The 25,387-nt window shown below is 39.2% G+C and overlaps 1 protein-coding gene and 1 long non-coding RNA gene across 16 annotated transcripts in view; one reads left to right on the top strand and one right to left on the bottom strand.

Moving 5' to 3' along the window:
- Nucleotides 1–9,798: 9,798 nt before the first annotated feature.
- On the bottom strand, nt 9,799–21,787 carry LOC105065300 (uncharacterized). 3 transcript variants are annotated; one of them, XR_012509076.1, is made up of 5 exons: nt 21,629–21,787; nt 20,741–20,975; nt 19,926–20,053; nt 19,585–19,710; nt 9,799–15,912 (listed from the first exon to the last, which is right to left on the bottom strand). It is a non-coding gene; the product is annotated as an uncharacterized LOC105065300 (long non-coding RNA). The 3 variants fall into 3 exon arrangements; XR_012509078.1 differs by having other exon boundaries at nt 20,741–20,912; XR_012509077.1 differs by lacking the exon at nt 20,741–20,975 and having other exon boundaries at nt 21,629–21,782.
- Nucleotides 21,063–25,387, top strand: part of HFM1 (helicase for meiosis 1) — a 99,948-nt gene continuing 95,623 nt past the window's right edge. For 12 of the 13 annotated variants that reach the window (XM_074369925.1, XM_074369924.1, XM_074369923.1 and 9 more), the window contains exons 1-2: nt 21,063–21,182; nt 24,922–25,019. In XM_074369925.1, coding sequence (XP_074226026.1) covers nt 24,949–25,019 — 71 coding nt within the window. In that variant the 5' untranslated portion in view covers nt 21,063–21,182; nt 24,922–24,948. Of the gene's footprint in view, nt 21,183–21,390; nt 21,618–24,921; nt 25,020–25,387 lie in introns of those variants that run through there. The other variant, XM_074369917.1, reaches the window with a different exon arrangement.

Raw genomic sequence — 25,387 nt, 5'->3', positions numbered from 1 at the left:
CCCCTTTACTAACACCTTTTGAGGTAAGTATTATTTCCCCTATTTTATAGGTGAGGAAACATATGCACAGAGAAGTTTGGTGACCCATCCAGGAGCACTGGGCTCCAGCATAGGTCTGGGTAATGCCAAAGACCATGCTCCTAGCCACACCCTGTGCCAGTCCCCATCGTTCAGTAATAAATACACTGATGGCTTTGAAAGTCCAATTTGAGGATACAGTAAGTAAAAAAATTAGACATTCGTTAAGCATACTTATTCCAAGTCAGTGAGAGTTTCAAGGATAACTAGCATAATAAAAATTTTGTGGGCAGGAAAAGGAAGACCCTCCTGATAACCTCAAAAGAAAGTAACGTGAATCTGTGAAGCACCTACTATGTGACAACCTTGGAAGACACTCTTTCAAATTAGTTTTTCCATAATATAACTTGATCTACTTTAATTTGTAAGATATAAAAATTTATAAACTTTTCAGTTACAAAGATTATGGATTTTAAAGATCTATTTACTGCTTAGGTGAAAAGTAAGCTATCATAAGGTTTCTGCTTGTTTTTCATTCGCTTCCAATAAGAAAAAAAAGGCTGAGGATTTATAAGAAAATTATTTTAAACCCCAAAACAGAACAAAGAAGCACATTCAGAGAAAATCTTGCTTTACCCCTAAATCCGACAGCTTGGCAGACGTGTACAGGAATCTCAGCAGCCGAATGTGAGCTGCGTTTGCTGTATCCAGCAGACCGTCTGCTGAAACCCTGAGACACAAAGCAGCTCATCAAGCAGGGATCGTCCAGAGAGAGGAGAGTGACCCGTGTACCACTTAGGGCGTTGGGCTTAAAGTACTAAAGATGGGACAATACTTAGAAAGGACTCTGTGGCTACTGTTAAAATGGAACTGCTCGGGGGCTGCGGTGTATTGTTCCAGAGCAGCTGGTTCCCTGAGGCTGTTTCGTCTGTCCCCGCTCTTCTCTTGTTCTAGGAACCCTATGATTAAAGGGCTACAGAATCACAGAACCTGTGGCCCCTGTTTCTTCCTCCTCACCCTTGAAGTCATAGTTCCAGTGAGCACCATCCAGTACACTGAGGCCAAGCAAAGGATTACGACAAAAAAAGGAACTTTTTCAGCACTGATGATGCCAGTTTTGGTGGTTTTAAATGTTGAATTGAATAAACTGAACAAGCAGTATCATAGAATTCTTAATTTTACCAAATAATGATAATAATTTACCAACATTTTGTTATGAAACTTTGAGTTAAGTGTATGATCTAGCATGTTTTTCTTTTCCGTTTTTTGGCATGGAAATTACGTTTACCCTTTTTTCTTAATGATGATAAGATTTCATATTAATTTCAGGTTATAAAATTCATAAAGAAGACATGAACACTTTTCATATGAAGGAAGTCATTGTCTTCTACCAGGAATTAATCAATACGTCTTTAGAAAGGCAGTACGTTCTCCCACTCATTGCTGACAGGTCCGGCATTGTAACACACACCGCGGCTCTGAGTCCCTCCGGGAGACTGTTCAGGACTCAGAATTCAGTTTTGTCTTTAAAATGGTCTGCAGAGGACAAAGCCCAAGGCAACAGTAATGGCTTGGAATGAGTGGATGAATATATAGGGTGGCTTAGAACTTAGCCTCCTGTAAATAGTCACTTTTAAAAGTGGATGAGAAAAAAGAGAGACATCTTTGTAAAAAAGACTAAAAGTTAGGACGATGTCTAGAATTGTTTGTCCTCTTAAACCAGAACTGAAAGGTTTAAACAACTTCTTATTCAGAACCTCACCAGATATTTGGCATTACTGTTGAATGATACCTCTCAAATGGAGGTGTTGAGAAGAGGAAATCCTGCATCTACACTCATGGAAAAGGAAATAATGCCTGCTGTTAATCTACCTACCATGGAAAAACAGCATGTAAATGAGAGATACTAAGTATTGGTTAAAAGGGACTACCATCTCCTTCCACTAGGAAGTAGACATTTGCTATCCAGGCAAACAGGGAAGAATGCTACCCCTGGTCAGGACAACAAACCAGTAACAATATAAATGCGGCATTTAAATGAGCCTTCATGAATCTCTAAGACTCCAAGGAATCCCTTCCTCTGAAGAACCATCTAGAGCACAGGAGGGGAGATGCAGAAAAGCCTGGGAATCTGGGCGGCTGGAGCCCTGGTCCATGGCAATTGCTTCAGTTTAGGAAGAGCCACTGCTTACTGCTCACTTCGTACTTTGGGCTTTTACACAAGATCATTTTTGAAAACAGGTAGGCATCATTTAAAAAAAAAAAAAGCTTGGAAACCGTTCATCTTGAAAACCTTCCACTACGTGCTGAACAGGAATAAAATGTAAGAAATCCAGACACCTTTCCCCTCATTCCCAATCAGGGGCAAAGTTCGTTTGAAGTTGAATTTGCAGCTCATCTGTTACTCCCTCCCAGTGGCCCCCGTTCTTTTCTACATCTGCACCCTCCTTCTACTGAGTCAACAATACATGTGTGTTTTTTGTCAGTATATTCTAACTTCTTTTTAAACTTTTTCAGTGATATTTCTGTTTTGCCAATATTTAGAGTCCTTAGAATTCTCTCACCAGTTTCTCAAATAGAATTTTTGAACTTCATTTATTTCTAAGACAACAGTCAAATTTATTACGTGGTGTGGTTGATCCTGTCATTTCTCGCTTTACTCATCTTTTAGCATTTTGAGATTGTTCCATTTATTTTTAGATCCTTTCTGCATACTTCCCTATACTTTCTTACTAATAAAAGAAAGTCTGAATATTATTCAAGATATTAAACATACAGTTGAAATTAGTGATCTTTCCCAGACATCCTCATTTCCTTTTCACTAGTTTGAACAGAAGGATGTCAAATCTTCCGGCAAACTCTTTATCAACTCGAAATACCAGTTGCTCCTTGCTTAAAGCTAAAACATGATGCCTCATCTGTGATAAGATATTTTGATTTCTTCTGACATTTCTGCTAAGCTTTTGAATGTTTTTGCTATTGTTCAAACTTTTATCAAATTTAGTTTTCTGTTGTCAATCCTCAAATGGTAAGTCAACCTTTTAAAAATATTTAACTTTCAATTTCAGCTTTTTATTTGTGGTGCTGTTGTTTTGACTATATTTGAGTTCTTTGCATCCTTTTGGACATAAGTTTTAATTTTCCATCTTTGGGGTATTTTTTGTTATTTTTCTACCTAACTCATTGGCATACCAGTCTATGTCAGAATGAGTTCAGTACCTAAATTGAGACACAAATTTAATGGTTTAAATGAGGTAGATGTTTATTTCTTTATCTCCTCTTGTTTAACAGTCCGGTGGTTGATGGTCCAGGCCTAGAAGCGTAACTTTGCTTTGTGAGGTTGTCCAGGAATCCAGGCTGCATCTGTCTTGATGCCATGAGGTATTTCCCATGCACACATTGCTCAAAACTATTTAGCATCACTTCTGCATACCAGTTAGCACAAAAGGGGGGAGAAACAGTGGAAGGCATTCTCTTCCCTTTTAAGGGTAGATCAAGTGGTACGTACATCACATCTGCTCAGATCCCATGAGCCAGAAGTCAGCAATGTGACTCTACCTAGCTGCAAGGCAGAGTGGGAAGTGCAGCTTTATTCCGAGCAGCTAAGAGTCAGTGATTTGCTCACATAATAAAGAAGAGAATGGATACTAGATAACAACAAGGAGCCTCGACCACACAGCTTTCGTTTTATGCTTCTGGAAATGAGTGGCCAAAACATTCCCATTTCATATGAGTGAGATTGCTCTGGATACTTTCTGAACAATTTCATATTTACGTTGAATGTCGATTCACTGTGTGGGGGCTCTCAGTTGTGTTTAGAGAAAAAAGGGAAAGACTTTGTTTATTGTCTGCATTGTGGCCAGAGCCAGGTTTCTAAGAGGCATGAAATCTGGGAAGGGTGGGGGTACACAGGAAACTCAAGGGGCCACTGGACACACTCAGACATGCCGCTGCTCCCAATGCTCAAATCCTGATGAGAGTGGGAAAGTGCTTTAATAAGAAGGGCCATTGTTTACAAAGCTCCCCTGAGGATCTCCCTCCCCCTTTCCTTCCTCGTTCTTCTCCTCCTCTTTTCTCCTTTTCCTTTTCCTTCTTATTCCCATGCTAGTGGTTATCACTAGAGATGTTGTGAGTTATCCTGCCCTGAAGATCTTTAATAAAAGTTCAACAGCATTTTGATTGCATTGGCTTAGACATGGTTGATTTAGTCTAAATATGAACAGGTCCTGTTGGGAATGCAAATGAAAGATTTCCCATCTGAGCTCTGGAGATGTTGGTGGCAGGGGACTCTCACCCAGAGAGGGGTCCAGACTATGGCTGTCTTTTCAGCTAATTGGAGCAAGATATTCTTTTTCAGAAAGATAGGCTTCCCTCATAGATAAGGGTCAAATTTCCTCCTTAAAAATAAAGCAGGTCCGCGGTCAGAATTCTTTAATAGTGAACGATTATTTAAAAGAGAACTTTCAATTGAATCTGGCCCATCTGACTATCTAATCTATGCTTGACAATGTCGGGGGTGGGGGAAGTGTTTTCCCAGAAGGAACTTTTGGAAGTTGCCATGTTAGCATTAAATATTACTTTTAAAACATCTCTATATACACATATCAGTATCCAAGTACAAAATAGAGTATGTTCACCAGAATTAGATCCTGCCTTCTAGGAATTCCAATCTCAAAATTGGTATTACTGACTCAAGCTAACAAGTAAACACAAACCAGTGAATGCTACACATAATAAAAATAAATAACAAATTATTTATAGTTGGCTTAAGTTCAGTGACCAACTCTGAGACTTTGTGGTCTGGAAATAAGCCATAATTTTCTGACTCCCACTCTGGAGTCAAGCCTTGTAAGTGCCTCTTCACAGAGAATTAGCTAACATTTTTAAGACTGTGACGTCTCAAAAGATTTGAAAAATAGCTACATTTGTACTATCACAGTTCTAGGCTTTCTAAGTACTTTATACTACAATATGTTGCATCAGGCAAGAAAACATTAGACCCAGCAGAACATCTTTTTTTTTTTTGCTGAGAAAATCTTGAAAGGAATCTATAAAATGTTGAACAAGGCACACTTGGTGGAAGTTGCTCCTGATTTTAGGAAATGCAGTGACTAATATTTATAAAACCACGACCAACTTGTGAACATGTTTCTAACATGACAATAAATACAAGGCAAGTAGAAGAAAATTGTCCTTATATAATCAGCGTGTGCTGATTAAATTTATAAATCAAGCTGATTAAATAAGTTGCATAATCATAATCTAATTTCATTGAAATCAAACAGAAGACAGTATCCTGAAAGAAAAGTAATTGAAACACACATACGTTTATTAATATCTATATAAACTTCCAATTAGTCAAAGTTTAGGGCCTTAGTTCTTTGATTTACATGAATGATTCTAAACTTCTAGAAATATATGGTTCTTGCTTGAAACCCAAAGAGTGATGGAATTAAAAACTGAAGGCTAAGACTTTACAAATAACGTGACTCTTCTCTACAGATCCGTCTTAATAGAAAGTTCTATGTATTTTAGAATGAAAGAAATTTGTTCAGATCACAAGTTTTAACAAGGGATGTGCTTGCAGAAGATCAGAATTTGTAAGTGTGCTGTGGATGACGTTAGTTCTGTTTCAGATTTGCTAGTGATGGCTTTTATAATGGCTTTCTAATTTGAAAATTATAATATTATTATTTTCTGTTTCTGTGAAGTTATAGTAAAAACTTGAGCAGTTAAACATTCACTTACTCCTCTCTGTGCCAGGGACTGTGCTATGAATATGACACAATGTCTTCAAGGGACAGCTACGTAAGCAAATGATAACAGCACAGTACAGGTGCCACAGGCTGGCATGGAAGTGCGCACAGCTGCGACAGGAACAGAAAGGAGCAAGGCTCCTAGCTTAGGGAGGAATCAGAGGCAAGGCAGAGGAAGGCTTCCCAGAAGTGGTGAAGGATATTAAAGAGAACAGAATATTGAAGAGAAATTATTTGCCAGTAAAATCACTGCGGGAGAAAAGGGCATTGAGCCAGAGGATTCGGTGAGTGTGACAGCTTGGGACCTTCTCTATCATGGGAAGAATGAGGAGTAACAAGTGACAGCAGGGCTGGAGAACAGAAGATCTGCATTCAGAGAGGTGGGTGACTGATTCCGCTTTGTCCCTCATCTTCCAGATCTACAGTTATCAACCAGTCCCCTTGTTTCTATGTTGCAGATATCTCTGGAAAATGGCTAAGAGCTCTAACTCCATCTCCACTGCACCAGCTCAGCCCAAGCCACAGTCATCTCCAACCCGAACGGTTGCAGTAGCTTCCGTGACGAATGTTTCTGCTGCCACTTTCACTCCCACAGGGGATAATCTTTAAAAAAGTGATCAGATGAAGTTATTCCTTAACATGGCTCTGTTCAATGTGGCTTTTGCCCGTCCACTGCTCATGTTCTTCTTTGCGTTTATCTTGACCATATGAATTAATTAGTCAGCTTCCATTTTCAGTTATCCTCACTAGACTTTTTAAGGAAAAGCCGTGCTTGTTTAGATGCCCAGTGTTTGGCAAAGAAAGAAAGAAGGGAGGGAAGGAAGGAAGCAAGGAAGAAGAAAGAAGATAACAAAGAAGAAAAGAAAAAGAAAGATAAAAAGGAAGATATGTGATGACTAAGTGTAATGACGCAGTATTCTGAATGAGATCCTGGGACAGAAAATAGGTAAAAAGTAAGGAAATCTGAATAAAGAATGGCCTTTTGTTAATAATGTACCAGTATTGGCTTATTGACGAAGGCAAATGCATCATACTCATGTAAATGTTAATAATAAGGGAAACTGGGTTCAGACTATATGATAATCCCCTGTACTGTCTCTGCAATTATTCTGTAAATAGAAATGTATTCTAAGTTAAAAGTTTATTTTTAAAAAAAAAGGGAGGAGAAAATAAACAGGAAAAGTGGGCAACACGCAGCTGGGAAGGTAGGCAGGGGTTAGTTAAAAAGGTCTTCATAAGTCATGTTAATACGTTTGAACTTTTTGCTGAAATGATTAGACTTGTATTTTCGAAAGGATGATTCTAAATGTAAAGGTCATCAAACTTTGTTTTAAAATACCAGATAGTCAATGTCTTAGAATTGCGCACCATATTAATTTCTTAAGACTATGGTAAAACATTACAACCTTGGTGTCTTAAAAAACCAGAATTTTCTCACAGTTCTGGAGACCAGAAGTCCAAAAGCAAAGGGTCAGGAGGGCTGCACTCCCTCCGGCGGCTCTAGGCTCTAGGGGAGATTCTGTTCCTTGTGTCCTTCCAGCATCTGGTGGCTCCAGGCACTCCGCGCCTTCCTTGGCTTGTGGCCATACCACTTCCTTCTTTGCCTCCATCCCCACCTCACCTACTCCTCTGTGTGCATCTTCTTTGTGTGCCTTTAACAAAGACACTTGTCAGTGAATTTAGCACCACCCCCCAGATACTCCCGAATGCCAACATCCTTTAATTACATCTGCAAAGATGCTTTTCCCTAAAACGGTAACATTCACAGGCCCCGAGGATCTGGAGGTGGACACATCTTCGGGAGGGCTGTCATTCGGCCTGCTGCGCAGGCCGTGTGGTCTCTTGTGAAACCGCTCAGTTCTGCTGCGGTAGCACCAAAGCAGCCACAGACAACGCGTTAAGTGAGTGAGTGTGGCTGTGTTCTAGTGAGTGGCATGAGCTGGCTCTGTTGGGCCTACGAGCCTCGCTTGCTGACCCCTGACGGCAGTGGGAAGAAGAAGTGAAAGGCAACAAATAAAGGCAGCACTCAAGTCAGGAGGGAATTGTAGAGGTTTGCATAAGACGGTGGCAGTTGGGTGACAGGGAGAGGAGGAAATTGAGAGCCAGTGATTAGAATCAACAGGACTGGGAGGCGGGCAACAGGGGAGGACTCAGTGAAGCTCATCATGGAAGTGGAAATCGTCATTTCACCAGGCAGGTTAATACCTGTGACTTTGTAAAAGAGCAACTTGAGGCTTTTCTACTTTCGTTACTTGAAAGATATTATTTTTACCAAGGCAATTTTGTGTAACCCATACAGGCCCATGGTGAAAAACAGGAAGGCTCAAAAGTATTAAGAGATTTTATCGTGCAACCAGAACTACAGGGTATGGGACGTTTTAAAGTCAGAGAGGACAGCAGTTAGCCGGCTGGTCTATTTCTTAGAAGGAATGAAGCTGCGCTAGGAAGGCTGTCCTTTCCCATTGATGCATAGTGTATATACAAACAGTCCTTCTCAACATGCAAAGCGTTGGATGGCTGAGATTATTAATTACAATTAGTACCGAAACATCTATTCATAGTTTACAAAGTTCTGACGCAACGCAGCTTGTCACCTGATCCTCACAACATTTCTTAGGTAGGGGCAGCAGGTGTTATTATTAACACCTGGAGTGAAAAGCAGTTAAGTGACATTTTCAAGGACACACAAACAGCAAATTCTGGTTTCCTGGCTTAAAATTCCCTCTAAATCCTGGGCTATTTCCTTCTCACTGTCTCTGAAGTTGGATCAGAGAGCTGTGACAGTGTGTGGCCCCTCTAGCGAGGGTGGTCAGCGTGACCAGAAAGATAAAGATGAGATTAATGAGGTTCTTAACTAGGCAGTCAGGGTGGCCTTCCAGCTGTCCTTGGAAGGCAGATGGCCAAAGAGAAAATGCAGCCTTGAGAGCAAAAGCAGAACATGACATGGGCAGGGATGTTGGGAGAAACTGGACCCAGGGCTTTGTTACAAGCATATGGCATGCAAGAGATAAAGTAGCGATGTCATGAATGTAATCCAGACAACTGAGTGCCAAACTCCACTGCAGCAGTCACTTGCAGAGTTCGTTAGCGACATACCACCCCGCGTTCCAGTTCAGGAGAGTCTTCTAATTCAGCCAGTCTGGGGTAGAGGTCCTGAGGGGCCCCCTTCCCACCCCAGGAAGTCTGCTGGCGAATGTCTACCAAGTAATCCAGAAAACAGAAGCAGCAGCAAACATCGAGAGGGATTTTTGGTGTCAGGATAGCAAAGAGTTGGCAATATAATAACTTCTATTTTTAAGAAACAGCAGAGGGGCCCTAGGCCTTTTTCAGAAGATAATTTAGTAATTTTTTTGACAGCTGCCTCGTGTATGGTACCAGACCAAGTTCTGGGAGTATAGTAGTGAGTTAGAAATTAAGACAGACTTGGTCCTCATACTTACAGAGCTTACATTCCATATGGGAGACTAATATCAACTATTATTATTACATGATAGCATGTAGGTAAGTGCTAAAAAAAAAAGGTACAGGATGTCGTAACAGGGGACAGATAGCAGAGGAGCCTGGCCCAGTCTGAAAATCAGGCAAAGTTCCCCTGAGGAAATTGCGTATGATTTCAGATCTGAAGGATGAGGTGGTTTGACCAACAAATAGGGGAGAGGAGGATTAAAAAAAGATATCCCAGTTAGAATGTTAGTTAATTACTTCAAGAAATATTTATTGAGAGCCCACAATGTGCCAGGTATTAGTCTGGGTTCTGGGATGGAGCAGTAAACAAAATGGATAAGGTTCCTGCTCTCATGGATCTTACATCCCAATTTATGAGACAAAGAAAATAAAAAATAAATTATTACACAGGAAATCATCTGATAATAACAATAGTATAAGACTTCAGTTCTCTCCAGATCAATCTGTTGATTCACTACAATGCTAATCAAAATGCTAGCAGGATTTTTTTTCATAGTACTTGACAAACTAATTCTAAAATTTATATGATTACACATATAAAAAGAAAGTCTTAAAAAATAAACTTGGAAAACTTTTATTTCCAAATACCAAGACTTATTCGAAAGTGGTAAGACAGTGTGGTATTGTCACAAGGGTAGACAAATAGCCCAAGGGAACAGAATAGAGTTCAGAAATAAAATCACACATAATATATAACAAAGATGCCACTGCAATGCAGTGGGGAAAAGATCTTTTCAATAAATAGTGCCAGGTCAATTGAGTATCGAAGTAGAAAATCAATACACAAAAATCAGTTCTTGTGCAAACCAGAGTAATACTACTCCTAGAAAATAACACAGGAAAATACCTTTATGCACTTGGAGTTGGCCAAGATTTCTTAAACCAGGTACTAACCAAAAAGGGAAATATGGATAAGTTGGACATCACTAAAATCAAGAATGTCTGTTTATCAAGAGACACTATTAAGAGGGTGAAAAGGCAAGTCACAGAGTGGGAGAAAATATTTGTAACATATGTAGCTGATGAAAGAATCGTGCCTGGAATGTATAAAAAATGCCTACAAATCAGTAAAAAAAAAAAAAAAAAGGAGGGGGGAGGGATAAAAAATTGGGACAGGCATTTCACACAAGCAAAAATATAAAGATTAAAAGGCCAATCAATAAGCATTAAGGAAAACATGCTCAGACTTCTTAGTAATAAGAGAAATACAAGTTACAACCACAGCAGAGTGTCACTTCATACCTGTCAGAATAGCTGAAAATCAGAAAATCAACAGTATCAAGAATTGGCTGGGATGTGGACAGTTAAGGAGGGTGTGTGTTGGTACAACCACTTTTGCAGTGTCTGCAGAAACCGAATGGGTGTGTATTTATGGCCCAAAGATTCCACTGCTTATTACATGCCAAAAAGAAATGCATTCCTAAGTGCACCAAGAGACGTGTATGAATGTTTATAGCAACACTACCTGTAATCCAAAATGGAAACGACCAAAAGGTCTGTCTGAGTCTGTCTGCACTGCTATAACAAAATACCATAGACTGGTTGGCTTATAAACAACAAATATTCACTTCTCACAGTTCTGGAGGCTGAGAAGTCCAAAATCAAGGTGCTGGCATGTCCAATGTCTGGGGGTGAGGATTGCTTCTTGGCTCAGTGTCCATCAACAGACGAGAGCTTAAGCAAGTTTGGCGTATTCTTACAATGGAATACTAGACAGCGCTGAAAGTCAACACATCTACCACATGCAACAATGGGGCTGAGTCTCATAAGCACAATATTGAGCAAAAAGAAGCCAGTCACATAGGACATACTATGTGATTCAACTTATATGAAGTTCAAGTGTAGGCAATACCAATGTGTGGAAGTTATATTGGAGAAAGACAATTATTTTCATTTCTTCATCAGGAGGTTGATAATACAGAGTGTTCACTTTGTAAAAACAAACCCCTCCAAACCAAAACCCAAAAACCATGAAGCTGTACACTCAGGATTTTTGTACTTTTCTGTATGTATGTTGTAGTTCAATTAAACAATCTGCTTGAAAAAAGAATTGAAGCCATCCTAAGTGGTTTCTCATTAGTGAAAAGATTTTGGTGGTTACAATCTGAATGGCAACCTACTAAGAAGAATTCGTAGCAGGAATTATTTAAGTTAAATGTCTCATAAAAAGTGCTTAAAATGTATCTTTTGTGTGATTTAGTCATTTTCACACAATTACTTTGATTTTAAAGTCTCAATTGGACTATATTTAGGCATAACTGAGGAGAAATCACTTGGTATGTTGTGGTAGGCCAAGCTATGATGCAGCGACAGCATTCCTCTCTGAACCCCCCGAAACCTCAGTGGCTTAAAATAGCAAAGTTTATTTCTTGTTCTCATCAGCCTAATTAGATGTTTGGCAAGTGACCTTCCACATGACGTTTCAGGGACCCAGGCTCCCTCTGTCTTCCGGCACAGCTTTCCTGCGGATCTCGAGTTCTGCCTGGACCCTCTGCATCTGGCCAGCCAGCGAGTGAAAACAGAGTGTGGAGAAAGCATACACTTTTTAGCTGCCTTGGCCCTAAGATGACACATCCCTTCTAATTGTGTAATAAGAATTAGTCACTTGGTTGTATAAAATACACTGGGGCTGGGAAATGTAGTCAAGTCTGTGCTGAGGAAGACAAAACAAATGTAGTTTGTCTGTAGCCATATCTGAGACACCTGGAGCCCAGGACGGACCATGAGGTCACTACTAGGAACGTGCACAGAAAGTTGCTGCTGGGGAATGCGGATTCTAACAGGAAGAGTCACAAAATGGCATCGTAACCAAAAACTCTATCACATTCAAAGATACAAAAATGAAATTGAAAAAAGAACAGTCCTTTCATAATTTAAGAGAAAGAGGTTATTATGAGGGAGAGATTAAGTAGAAGAAAAATTTAAATGGAGACACTACTGCATTGGAGGAATGGACGTATCAAGGTTAAATATTTGAAACAGACTATGGGACGTTAGTCAATTCTTGAGATACTGTGCAGGTCAGGAAGACTTCAAGCTGAGATGGACAATACAGGGAGACAAAACAGGCAGGACCATGGATTATTTTGCATTCTTTTGCTCTCAAGTGTAAGATAAGCCGATAACATGGGAAAATGTAATCAAGAAGAGTTACATTGTCACAAGAAAAGCTGAAAATTACAGCCACCTCCTAATGTCTCTGACATTGGGACCTGTACTTAAATGGTAATAACGTTGTAATAGGGAAAAACACATGCAGAAAACAGTAATTAGACTCTGATGTGAAGGGCACCATCTGAGGTTGTTCAAAATGGTGCTCCCAAGACTCAGCTTTACTTTGGGAGAAGTCTGGGGCAAAGTTGGGTGGGTTTGTGCCAGAGATAGAGAATGAAGTCAGCAGGGGAAGAATGTGAGCCATTTTAAGATGGTTAATTTTAGCCGTCTCATTTGAGCGCTTCTGGAAATTAAGCATATCTGGTATTTCTTATGTTGACCTTGGTCAAAGTTACCGTAGACAATAACTTCTGTCTACGCTGTGCAACTGTCCAGCCTATGGCATTCGCCTCACACTGGGAATGCCAGGTGCTCCCTTCCTGAGGCCTTGTGTGAAGGAGCAGGGGGCAGGACAGCAGGAGAAAGTGCTGCGCACACTGTTCTCCCCGCTCGTGCTGTCACCTGGGACCAAACCCGAGGTGTATGAATCCGGGTAGGGCTATTCTTCTGAAACAAAGACACCTAACATTAATTCAGTTTCTGAGAGAAGGTACAGTTTATTCATCTCTCATGCAACAGTCTGCCGTGGAATTCACTGTAGAGCACAGGGAACTATATTCAATACCTTGTAAAAACCTATCATGGAAAATAATCTGAAAAATATATGTACAACTGAGTAACTTTGCTGTGCACCTGAAACTAAAACACAATAGTATACATCAACTGCACTTCAACGAAAAAAAAAACAAAAAGAATGTTGGGAATGGGAGTGAGTGGGCTGGTAAGGTACTGTATTAACTTTAAGTAGACTGGGAAAAGTTTACGGATGTATGTTGTAATACCTAAAGCAACGACTTAAAAAATTGTTAAAGTGTAGTTAAAAAGCCAAGAGATAATTAAAATGAGTATCTGAACACTATTTAAATAATCTGAAAGAAGGCAGGGAAAGAAGCACAGAGAAACAAAAAATTGAGATGACAAACAAATTAATAAAATAGTAGACCTAAATCTATGTCAGTAATTACATACAAATATGTATTTATATTTAGCCCATTATCAGAATGGGTTTACTAGCCATCTACTATCTACTATCAGAAATGCGCTTTAAGCATACAGATGAACTTAAAATAAAAATATGCAAATAAAGTAAAATATTTTATTATATTTATATGTAATATGTACTATGTTAATGATATTATATTACTAATGAAATTAGTACAGAACTATCTACTATCAGAAATGCGCTTTAAGCATACAGATGAACTTAAAATAAAAATATGCAAATAAAGTAAAATATTTTATTATATTTATATGTAATATGTACTATGTTAATGATATTATATTACTAATGAAATTAGTACAGAACTAGAACCATACGTATACAGTTAATTGACTTCCAGCAAAGTCGCCAAGGCAATTCAATGGAGAAAGGAAAAATCAACAAACACTGCTGGAAAAACTGGATGTCCATATGAGGGGGGAGCTGAAGAACATCAATCCTTACTTCATACAATACCCAAAATTAACTGAAATGCATGGTAAACCTAAAGGTAAAACCTAAACCTAAAACTATTACAAAACGAAATCGGAAAAGAATCTTTGCTGACTTGGGTAGGCAAAGATTTCTTAGGACACAAAAGGCATGACTCATTTAAAAAAGTATAAGTTGGACTTCACAAAATGAAATATTTTCTCTTGGAAAGAAAATGTTGAGAAAATGAAAAGGCAAACCACAGAATAGGAGAAAATATTCTCTATCATGTATCTGACAAAGGACTGACTGATATTCAGAATAAAGATTTCTTCAATTCAGCAATAAGACAAATAACTCAATAACATCTCAAAAAAGATACCTAGTTTGTGTACACAAAAAGATGCTCAACTTCATTAGTCCTCAGTGAAACTAAAACCACTTGTAAAATTAAAACAAGATATCATTACTCCCATAAGAAAGGGTAGGTGAAAAAGGCTAACAATAATGATTGTTGACAAAGATGTAGATTAACTGAAACTCTCATACACTGCTGGTGGAAATGTTAAACAGTAAAACCAGTTTGGAAAACAATATGGAACTTTCTTAAGAAGTTAAACATACATCTACCATACAATGCATTAATTCTGCACCCAGAAATGAAGACATGTGTCTGCATAAAAGCTTTTGCACAAACGTTCATAGCAACTTTTTTACAATAATCCATATTGGAAACAACCCAAATGTTCAACTGGTGAATGGATAAGCAGAATGTGGTGTGTCTATGTGATGGAATACTACTCAGCACATAAAGGGAATAAACTACCAACACACAAAACAATCAGGATGAATTTAAAACCAATTCACTGAGTAAAAGAAACCAGACACAAAAAAGTGCATGATGTATGATTCCATTTATATAAAATGAAAACTACAGTAAAAAAAAAAAAAAAAAAAAAAGCAGACCAGTGGTTGCCTGTGACTGAGGACAAAGAGAAGGAGGAATCTTGGGGATGATGGAAATGTTCTGTATTTTTTATTACGATGTTGATTTCACAGCTGTATACAACTGTCACAACTCATTCAACTGTACATTTTAAATGAATGCAGTTTTGTATATAGATCATTTATCAATATATTTGATAAGAAACAATGAGGAGGCCTTTTTCATATCATTCTTTATAATTGAACTCTATTTCTCAATCAACAGCAACCCTAATTCTTTAGTCCTGGTTCTGCTCTCTGAAACCATGACTATAAAAGCATGAAGAAATGGCTTATTCCACTACAAGAGTCTCTCACATCTTTGAAATGAGCCAGCATACTCCTCTTAGCCTTTTCTTCTACAAATTAGGTACTACACCTCCCCAGCTCCCCACCCCGGCCTCTTTTTTAAGATATTATTTAAATCCTAAGCTCTTTAACATTCCTGCTTTCCCATCTTTAAACATGCTGTAGTTTGTCAACATTCCTTATAAAATGACTCACCCACAACTGAATGCAATATGCTATGTATCATCTATTAAGTCTTGTTCAAGGGAGATAGTATGGTTTTTAGAGCGAGCAGGGGACCAGGTATAGGGAAATTTGAGTTCTCTGGCTCTGCCAGTGAACGACTAGCTTTTTGATCTTAAGCAAATCAATTCCTGTAGATTTCTCAGTGTAATGAGGGAGCTGGAATTATTTATTGGGCCTAAGATTTTGTTCATTTTTAGCATCCAGAAATGAAAGCACAGGTAAAAAATCTCTGAGAAACTTTCTCAATTAGGAAATCAATCATCTGAGGCATTCTGCTTACAAATGACTGAAGCTTCAATACAAAACGAAACACCCACACATTTTGTGATTTGAGAAGAGTTTTTAAGGTTTGTATCAGATTTGTGTTTAGAGAGGGGCACATCAAAGGTCTCCAACTTCTGCCGTTAGAGGTTTTCCAGTCGTGTGCTTTAGGCCGTGTGGGCTTGTGACTTGCTGTGCAATCTCCATGAGCTGGAAAAATTCAAAACATATGGCAGCTCAGATGTTAGGTTGGGAGAAATAAAAAATTTAAAAATTTCAGAGCTGTTTAGAAGATGCTTTGCTATATATATATTTTATGTGATTTGTGTATATGAATATGTTGGAGAAATTCCACTTGGGAATGAAGTCTAAGGAAAGATAAATCTTCTTTATACTTTAAGTCCACTCTAGGTACCAGTGTATGTTGCAAATAAAGTAGGAATCTGTTCAGAACCAGAGATTTTAAAACTATACTTTATCTAATTGAACATTTAAACAACAACCACCAAATCAGTGGCAACTGTTGTTCAAAGGAAATAATACGGTATGTAGAACGAGCCAGGGACCAGGTATAGAGAAATTCAGGCAAAATTACTATATTAGAAATCAAATTCTAATTTCTAGAGTATTTCTTGATTTGGGGAAATTTTCAGATAAATTGTATAAGTAGTACATTTTTTTAATTAAGGAAAAAATTTCTAATCCTCCAATATTATAGATCATAGCCTACCAAATAACTCATTTAGTTAAAACTTCCCAGATGACTTGTGGTACAAAGCGAAGGATTTCCTGCTGGTTGGTTACCTGCACGTATCTGCACCTGTGGATGCAACAGAAAGTGCGGACACAGGCTGTGGGGTTTGGCAGGACTGCTTTTGGAGTTGATGCTTTAATTGTTTCCCTAGGATAGCATGTTTGACGCGTTCTGTTAATTAAGGAACACATCAAATAGGTGAATATAGTTCCTGATTTTCAGTGACACCTTACAATTTGACAGCTCTTTTATTCCACAGTTATCTGAAAAAGTCCTAACAATACACATTAACTTGCTTCACTTTCATATTAACCACTGTCTTATCCTACTTGTTATTTCCTAGGCTTATGGGGTTTTTATTTCCCTCCCAATCTCCATGTATTTTCTTACGTCCACAGTCTTCACTTTGTGGAGTGTGTTCCTGGCCAGGATGTTTTTACCTAGACTTGTTTAACCCACATCACTGTATTTGCTGGTGCGAGGACAACATTCCTTCTGCTTAGATGTATAATTTATTCTCCGTCCACTTGGCTCCTCTCCATTCTCTTGCCCTCCCCATGACACACACATGCACTGCATCTACTCTCTCACCCCCTCACTCAGACATGCACGCACACTATTTGAGTGAATTCTTAGACATTTTCCCCATACATCAAATGAACAAAATATTTGTAAACTATAGAATGCTATGTCCATTTTGTTATGACACTGATTCTTCATAAGCCACTAATCTGAGTTAGATAAAGCAAGATAATAATGCAGGTGACTCTTTCTAAAGACAACAAAGCAAATTGTTGCCTTGAAACCATGCCCCTAATTGTTGGAATCCCAGCTTCTCTGATACCCCTCCCGCCTCCCACCCAACTCTCCCTCCGGTTTGGCAGCAGACAGCTGGAGGAAGATGCTTCATAACCTATCCTGGCTTTAGCAGTAAGTCCTATTAACTATGGTAAATAGCTCATACTTTTCATAAGCCAGGCACACTTTCCTGGCTGATTTCATAGCTCCTACGTAGGGCTGCCACTGCAGCCATGGTGACAGTTCTGCTGCTCATATCGCTGCCACTGCCTGGGTAATGTGTTGTTCTGTAGCCAGCAAATCTGTCCCAAGGCAGGACCTTCTGCTCTGAAAGGCTTAGCCGGGCCATGCCCTGGGAATAGTCTGTGAGCCTTGCTTAGCTGCCTCCCCTCCACAGCCTGGGTCCAGCCGCTTCCCTTACTGCGTCTTAGGGAGTCTGCTGCTCCCTGAATGTGAATGAATCTTTCTCCTGGTGCCTAGCGCTGGGGGTCCTAAACTTAGCAGCAAGCTGCTTTTATTCCTTGTGCACTTCAACATGCCTACTCTTTCTCCAGAAACCTATTTCATGTTCCTGGGGCTCAAGGGAGATTTGAACAGCCAGAATTTCCAGAGAACATCTTCAGATTTCGCCCCTTCCCTTCTCTGGTTATTATTAATGGTAGCAGCTGTGGTGAGAAAGCGGACATATCTATTTCTCTTTGTGTTGGCTTCAGACTCTGGGTGGACATGGATACAGCATTCCCAACTTTGTTCCAGGGACAATCAAAAATGTTAAAAAAAAATGCTATAACATGCACTGGGCTTTCTCAATGCTTTGACATATTTAAACATGAGATAACCCATGCTTAAATGCATTCTAACTCAACATGTATCACAAATGAATAATTATCTGCCAGCTGCAGTAACATCTCTCACCACTCCCTCTCCCTTCCTGGAGAGGATTCTAGGCAGAGGCATTATTCCTGTTTCTTCACGGTGTTTGTTATTTCTGTTACCCTGTCCATACCCCAATCTGTCCAGTGTCCTAAGTAGTTACTTGTAACACTGCATGTCTCTTTCTTTGCAATGATGATATAGTGATGATACGTTTCTAGATTTTATTTTTAAACAACATATAAACAGTATTAATTACTCTTTGATCATATTACTGCAAGATCTGGCCAACTTTAAATCTTTAGGTAAAAAAAGAAACAAAGAATGCCTGTTCTTAAAGTATGTTTTATACTCTGATTTCTGACATTTAAATGTCTTTAAAAATGTCTGTCAGTGGCTTCCAAAAGTTCCTTGAAAAAAATTTTTGCAGTATACTATATCCCATGTTTCATTAGGACTGACTTATATAAGATTCTGGTTGCCAGAATCTTGATTATAACAATCAGGTAAAGTCTACCTGATTCAGATAGTAACCAACTGAAGGAATGTATTCAGTCCTATTTACCCAGGGACTTTATAATAATGGCAGAAGAATTTGCTAATAATGATTAAACCTACTACTCTGTAAGGAGAAGTGTATACAATTGTTCTACAAATCTAAATACAACTATTCATAGAGAATGTACACTGGTTACCAGTCTCCATTTACTCCTTCTGAAGAAACCGTATTAATTTTTAATTAGGAAATAATTCTATTCCAGTGTGGAATACTGCTTTTTGTCCCAAAGCGTCTCTTCTGGGATGTTTGCTTTTTACTTCAGGGTTTGTGTTACCACATTTTAGACTCTACTTATATACAAAGAGCAGTCATTGAATATTGAGTCTTTATCAACTGTAATAATAATGGCAGCCTTATATCCCTTGTAATAATACACTGGCTGGCTGTGGCTGTGGCATGCTTTGGCTCTGGGTCTAACCGGAGCACCCTCTCTAGCAGTTCCATTAGAATCAACATTATTGGCTTTGGAGAACAGAAGATATTTTAAATTCATTTTGGTTGAAGAAGTCAATTTCTGCCTGAAAAACAAGCCAACAGGTCTCTGAAATATGGGTACTGGTCTCTTCTGCATCACCATTACACATACTCCTTAGCAGCTGGAACTCAAGGAATTACTTCTAATTAACTTATGTCTGTAATTTTCTTGGTTTTATAGAGACTTGCTAAATCTTTCCCTAAAGGACAGTTATCCTTTGATTTTCATTCATTGATCCTTTTGCTATTAAGCATCTACGAAATGCATAGATAGCATTGGACTCTTCCCCACCCAATTGTGCATAATCCTAAATTTTTCTTTCCTCTCAAGAATCCCATCATACCTAACTTAATTTCTTTCCTTTCCTTTTATTTTTCTTGGACATTAATTATACAATTTTCAGATTCTCCCAAATGATCTTACCTTTTCCAAGTCTGACAATAACACAACACATTTCTGGCTGTCACTCAGAGAAAAACAGTCCTGAAACTTCAACATTTCTTGGTTCCTGCTTCTCTAGGGCCATCAGAACTTTTTCAGTATCAACTCCTGATCAGAGATTAAAGAGTAGAGTTTACAAAGTTGAGAAAATTTTGATTGTGTTGAATTTATGAGTCAGAACCTATGCATCGGCTGTATTAGCAGAAATCTGTCTTGTCCCTGAGTCATGAACACCTATTATTTTGTCTCTCAAGCTCTCCCAGTCTTTCTGGAAACTCTATTTTGACACCCCCCCCCCCATTAGTGAAATAAATACAACTTACTGGTGCAAGGCACGTCCCAAATGGATCAGAGACAAGCTGAAGAGCTAAAACTGTAAAATCCTTAGAAGAAAACTTTGGAGAAAATTTTTACGATTTTGGACTTGGCAACAACTTCATGGACATGATACCTAAAGTACAAGAGACAGAAGAAAAAAATAGATAAACTGGACTTCATCAAAATTAAACACTTGTGCATCAGCTGTTACTATCAAGAAAGCAAAAAGAAAACCTGCTGAATGGGAGAAAATATGTGCGAATCATATATCTGATAAAAGATTAATACCAGAATGTTAAAAAAAAAAAAAAACTCCTACAACCCAATAAGAAGAAGATAAATAACACAAAAAATTGGCAAAGGATCTGAATAGACATCTCCCCAAAGAAGATACTGAAATGGCCATTAAGCACGTGAAAAGATGCTGAACATCACTAGTCATTAGGGAAATGCAAATCAAAACCACAATGAGATACCCCTTCACATCTATTGGAATGGTCATAATTTGAACAAAATGGAATGTAACAAGTGTTGGCAAGAATGTGGAAACATTGGAACCCACCAGCATTCTTAGTGGGAATGTAAAGCAGTTCAGTAAGTGTGGAAAACTGGTGGTTTTCAAAAAATTAAACGTAGAGTTGCCATGTGATCCAGCAGTTCCACTCCTAGGTACATAAGGAAGTAGTTGAAAGCAGGGACTTGGAGCAGATATTTGCACACCAACGTTTATAGCACCATTATTGACAACAGCCAAAATGTTGGTCCAACACAACTGTCCGCCCATGGGTGAACAGATAAACAAAATGTGGTATATACGTACAAACGGAATATTCAGCCTTAAAAACAATGAAATTCGTCGGATACGTGCTACAACAGGGATGAACTTTGAAAACGTATGCTGAATGAGATGAGCCAGACGCAGGGCAAACACGGTTTTGAGGTGCCTGGAACAGGCCGGTTCTCGGGGACGGCAGGACAGGTGTCACCAGGAGCTGGGGAGGACTCAGTTTTATTCAGTGAATTAAGTAGGCCACAGAGTCCCGAGAGCGATTTATCTGAAAGGAATTACAAACTGTTGGAGGAGGTAAGGAGAGGCGGGAGCGCAGAGGCGGGGGGCGCTGCGATCCATTGCTTGGAGCTCGGCTTAGCCGGCCTGGGGGCCCTCGGGGGCGGTGAATAGGCGCTCGGCTGTGAGCGGCGCCGCCGAGGGGGAAGCGCCGCCGAGAGGGGAGCGCCGCCGAGGAGGGACCCCGCGGGGGCAGGTGCAGCCTGGGGCCCGGCGAGGGCGGGGAGGCGGGGAGGCGGGGCCGGGGAGCCGGCGGGGCCGGCGGGCAGCGGGCGGCCTCCGCAGCCGGGCGTCGGGCAGCCGCGGGAACCCGAGCGGCCCGGTCCGGACGGCGCGTCTCTCCTCAGCCGCCTTCCTGTCAGAGAGGCGAGGCCTGAGGCGGCGGCGGCGGCGCGGCCCGGCGCGCCCACACAGCTGGCGGGGCGTGTTCGGCTTTGGGGACCCCGGAGCCCGCGCGCTCATTTCCAGGGGTGGGAAATAAGCCCCCGGGGCGGGAGCCGGTGGGGCGGCGCGCGTGCGGCCGCGTGTCCGCGGCGGCGGGGCCGAGCGCCCGCGGGCCGTGGCCGGCGTCCGGGCGGCGCCGCCTCCGCCCCCCGCACGCGCGTCCGGGCCCGGCTGGCTCGGCTGTGGGGTAAGTGGTACCTCCTCGGGCGGGAGTCTGCTTCGGGCCCCGGTTCGGTTCCCGGCTGGACCCGCCGGCCCCGCGGGTACCCGGGGAGCGGGCGCCAGTGCGCGGCCTGCCTCTGGCCGAGCCTCCGGGGAGTAGTCTGTTCCCACGTCACCCTCTTACTTGGTCAAATTCCCTCAAGTCTTGTGCGATGGTTGGTTTTTCCGTGAACTTTGTTCTCAGCTTCTTCGCTGGCTGCCGATTTCTGGCAAATCGGTATTTTATATCTGAGTTTCTGCACTTTTGAAATAAGCAGTGTATTGCTGAGAGTAAAAACTGTAGGGAGTAACTAACAGATCTGAACATTTTATGCAGTAAGGATTATAGAAGTTACGGCGATGCTAAATTGTCTCTGAGGTAATTAGGTAAGGTGCGGGTCGTCTCAGCACTCAAAAAATTGTGTAGTCACAGGAACAGTTAAAGTATTTTGAGCGATTAGAGCAGAAGAAACACTTAAAAAATACAATAACAATTTTTAGCAATATAGTTTTATACCACATGAAACTAAAACTTTGTAAAAAGTAATCTAACGTGAGTGAAAACTTACTCAGGAAATCTGACTCTAAACCCAACACTGAAAATCAGTTATTTAAAATCTATCATCTACAATCACAGACGCGTACTGAAATGTGGCAAGGTCCTTTGTAAGGCCTATATTTTTTTAAAAAATATGTATTTACATAATGCAAGTGCCAAATTCATGGTCTTTTAGAACCTTCATGATTTGATTTGACTCCTGAACTTGAAGAAAAATCACGTTTTTAAACTGAACATTAAAGATTTGGGGGGTAAAATTTTGTCTCAGAATGGATGGAAAATTATTTTCTTTAAAAGTATTTTTGTAAACTGACTATTGCTAGTGCATTTATTCCACAGGGAATTCTTATGGATAATCTACTATGTGTCAGGCCCTGTTCTGGGTTATCGGAGTACATCAGTGAGAAAAAAGTCCCTGCTCCCTCTACAGGAAGAAAGATAAACAACCAAACATACAGTATAGTACTAGTTATCAATTAGTGCTATGAAGAAAAATAATGCATTATATGGAAAGTTTTAGATTTTCCATAGGGCTGCATCAGAACTAAAATACATACATAATGTTTTTATTCTGAACCCAAACACGTTATATTCTCTTTTATGGCAGAAACTAGAAATCAAAGTTCTTTTGAAAATATTTGCTGTTTTTGAGGTTTTTTCAATTAGTTTATGAAATAATTTTTTCTGAAACAAATACTTTTAATTTGCAGTTTTTTTTGTTTGCAATTTCTTCTAGAATAAAGAGTTTAGACATGTGCATGTTAGCCTTAAAGAGTTTCTACTTAAATTCTGAGGTAGCATAACCATACAGAAGTGGTCTGGTGAGTTTTTGGAAAACTTTTTTTGTTGTTTAAAATTATAAAGTTCTCCTAAGAGTAGAAAGGGAACATTTTATTACTTTTTGGATAATATAGAAACATGATTGGCATTTTTATTTATACTTTTTTTGGTGATTGTTTTCAACTTCTCACATTCTTTACTTAAAGATGTTAAAGACTTTGTTAGCAAATTCTGAGTGACTCCCTTCTTCCTCCCACCTTAGGCTTCTATTGTTCATATAGTTAAGTTGTTTTAGACATTTATAGAACCATGCTAATTTGTTTCAAGTTTATTATTTCTTTTTGTTGGTGACTAAGTGATTAATAAGTAGAGAAAAATGAAAAGGACAATTAAGTTAATAGATGGAAACGGGGAAAACCCAATAACTAAACCAGTGAGAAACTCCACAATATTGTGATTAAGGAAGAACAGTCCTAATGTATACACAAATTTGGCCCTCTTGTTAGTAGCATTTTGTCAAGGAGTGCATGTGGAAACATTTCCTCTTTCCTCTACATGCTTCCTCATGTGTTTCATCCTCACATCAGGGAGGACTCAAATTTGAAGGTATCTGCTCTGACTTGATAAGATGGATTTCTCCACTAGATGGCGCTGATATAGTAGCTTTGATTTTAGTTTCCTTCCTAAGGAAAGCTCTAAGGAAAGATTTGCCGTGTATTAATTATCACAGAATAAACAGAAGTATGATTTATATTTTATGATTTGTGCATCTGATTTCATGTTTTGTCATATAGAATTTTATATCATGTTTCTGAATTTAGAAAAAAATTGGGATGTAGTGTTGCTGTGTAGGGTGAAAAAGTACAAGGTATGTGTCTGTAGAAATGGTTTTACTGTCTCCTATCAGATTTGAGGCTTTGTTCAGCCCTAGATTTTTTTTTTTAATTGAAGTACAGTCAGTTACAATGTGACAATTTCTGGTATACAACACAATATCCCAGTCATGCATATACATACATATATTCATTTTCATATTCTTTTTCATGAAAGGTTATTACAAGATATTGAATATAGTTCCCTGTGCTATAAGGAAAAAACTTGTTTTTTTAAAATCTATTTTTATATATAGTTCAGCTGTAGATTATTGTTATATTCCCAGGTAACCAAGTCTGAATGTTTTTATCCTTTACATTTAGATGACATCTCTGAATGTGAAAATTATCCTTTAGAAAAGAATATGAACATTTATATGTTATGTAATATGAATGTAAACATTTATCTGTATGTTAAACTTGTAAATTTTTTATCTTGAAAAGTTCATATATGAAAAATAGACAACTTATAAGGAACTCCATGGACTGTTACATAGCTTTAGCAATTATCAGCTCATTGCCAATCTTGTTTCGTCAGTACCCCTCAACATTTTCCTCTTTATTTTCAAACAAATCTACTCTCTCCCTTTATTTTGAAGGAAGTCCCCGCACATATACACAGTATATTGTCAGAGACACACACGCATTTACAATAAAATGCACTATCCTAACTTAAAAATAATGGTATGAACAAAGTATATTAAGAGCCCAAAAGGAGCTCTTAATTCTGCCTTGGGTAAGAGGACAAATTCAGAGAAGCCTTTGAAGAAGAAATGACATTTGACCTATGCCATGAAGGATGGGTAGGATTTTTGTCAGGTGGAGAATGGAAGAAAACACATTCTAAGCATTGGTGCAGCATGAAGAGAGGGGTGCAAGTGTGAACATGCATGAATGAGTGGAGAATAGAGAATAATGTGTTTGAATATTTAAGCACTTTGGAGGAAGTTGCAGAAGATGTTTCCGAAAGGCAGTCTGTGGTTATTTTGAGAAATTAATGATTATAGCTTATGGATCCAGAAATATTTTTTTCTACATCTTTGTAAGTGGAATATAAACTACTTTTCTGTATTTTTTAGATTTATGACAAAGTCCAGTGTTTAACAATGTTGAAGTCAAATGACTCCTTGGTTTCTTTGGATAATTTATTCTTTGAAAAAACAGATGAAGCTGAAAAGTAAGTATGCTTTAAAGAATTATAATAGTGTGTTGTTTTAGAGCTTTGATTTTTAAAGAGTTTTAGTTTTCTCCCTGGTAAATTTACAAATAAAAAATTAGGGATCGACAGAATGTTTCAGATATAAATTTGGTAAACATGAAATTCAAATATAAGGGAGTAACTGAAGTTTAACATCTTACATGTTGTAATTTTAAAAGTAGAGTAGATTCTTGCCTATTTGGCTTTCATTTATTTGCATTCCTGGCTTGTTCAAATGATTTTGGGCTCAGGTAAAGAAAGTAATGGTCAAAGAGTAGGACTCAGGAGAAGGAGTGGTAACGGCACCTTTTGGAAGCAGAAAGAGCGTTGTGCCAAAGGTCAAGGGC

The sequence above is a fragment of the Camelus bactrianus genome, chromosome 9 (genome assembly GCF_048773025.1).
Source record: "Camelus bactrianus isolate YW-2024 breed Bactrian camel chromosome 9, ASM4877302v1, whole genome shotgun sequence".
Classification (NCBI taxonomy): Eukaryota; Metazoa; Chordata; class Mammalia; order Artiodactyla; family Camelidae; genus Camelus; species Camelus bactrianus.
Note: the sequence above shows the minus strand (reverse complement) of the source record. Positions and strands in the feature narration are given on the sequence as shown.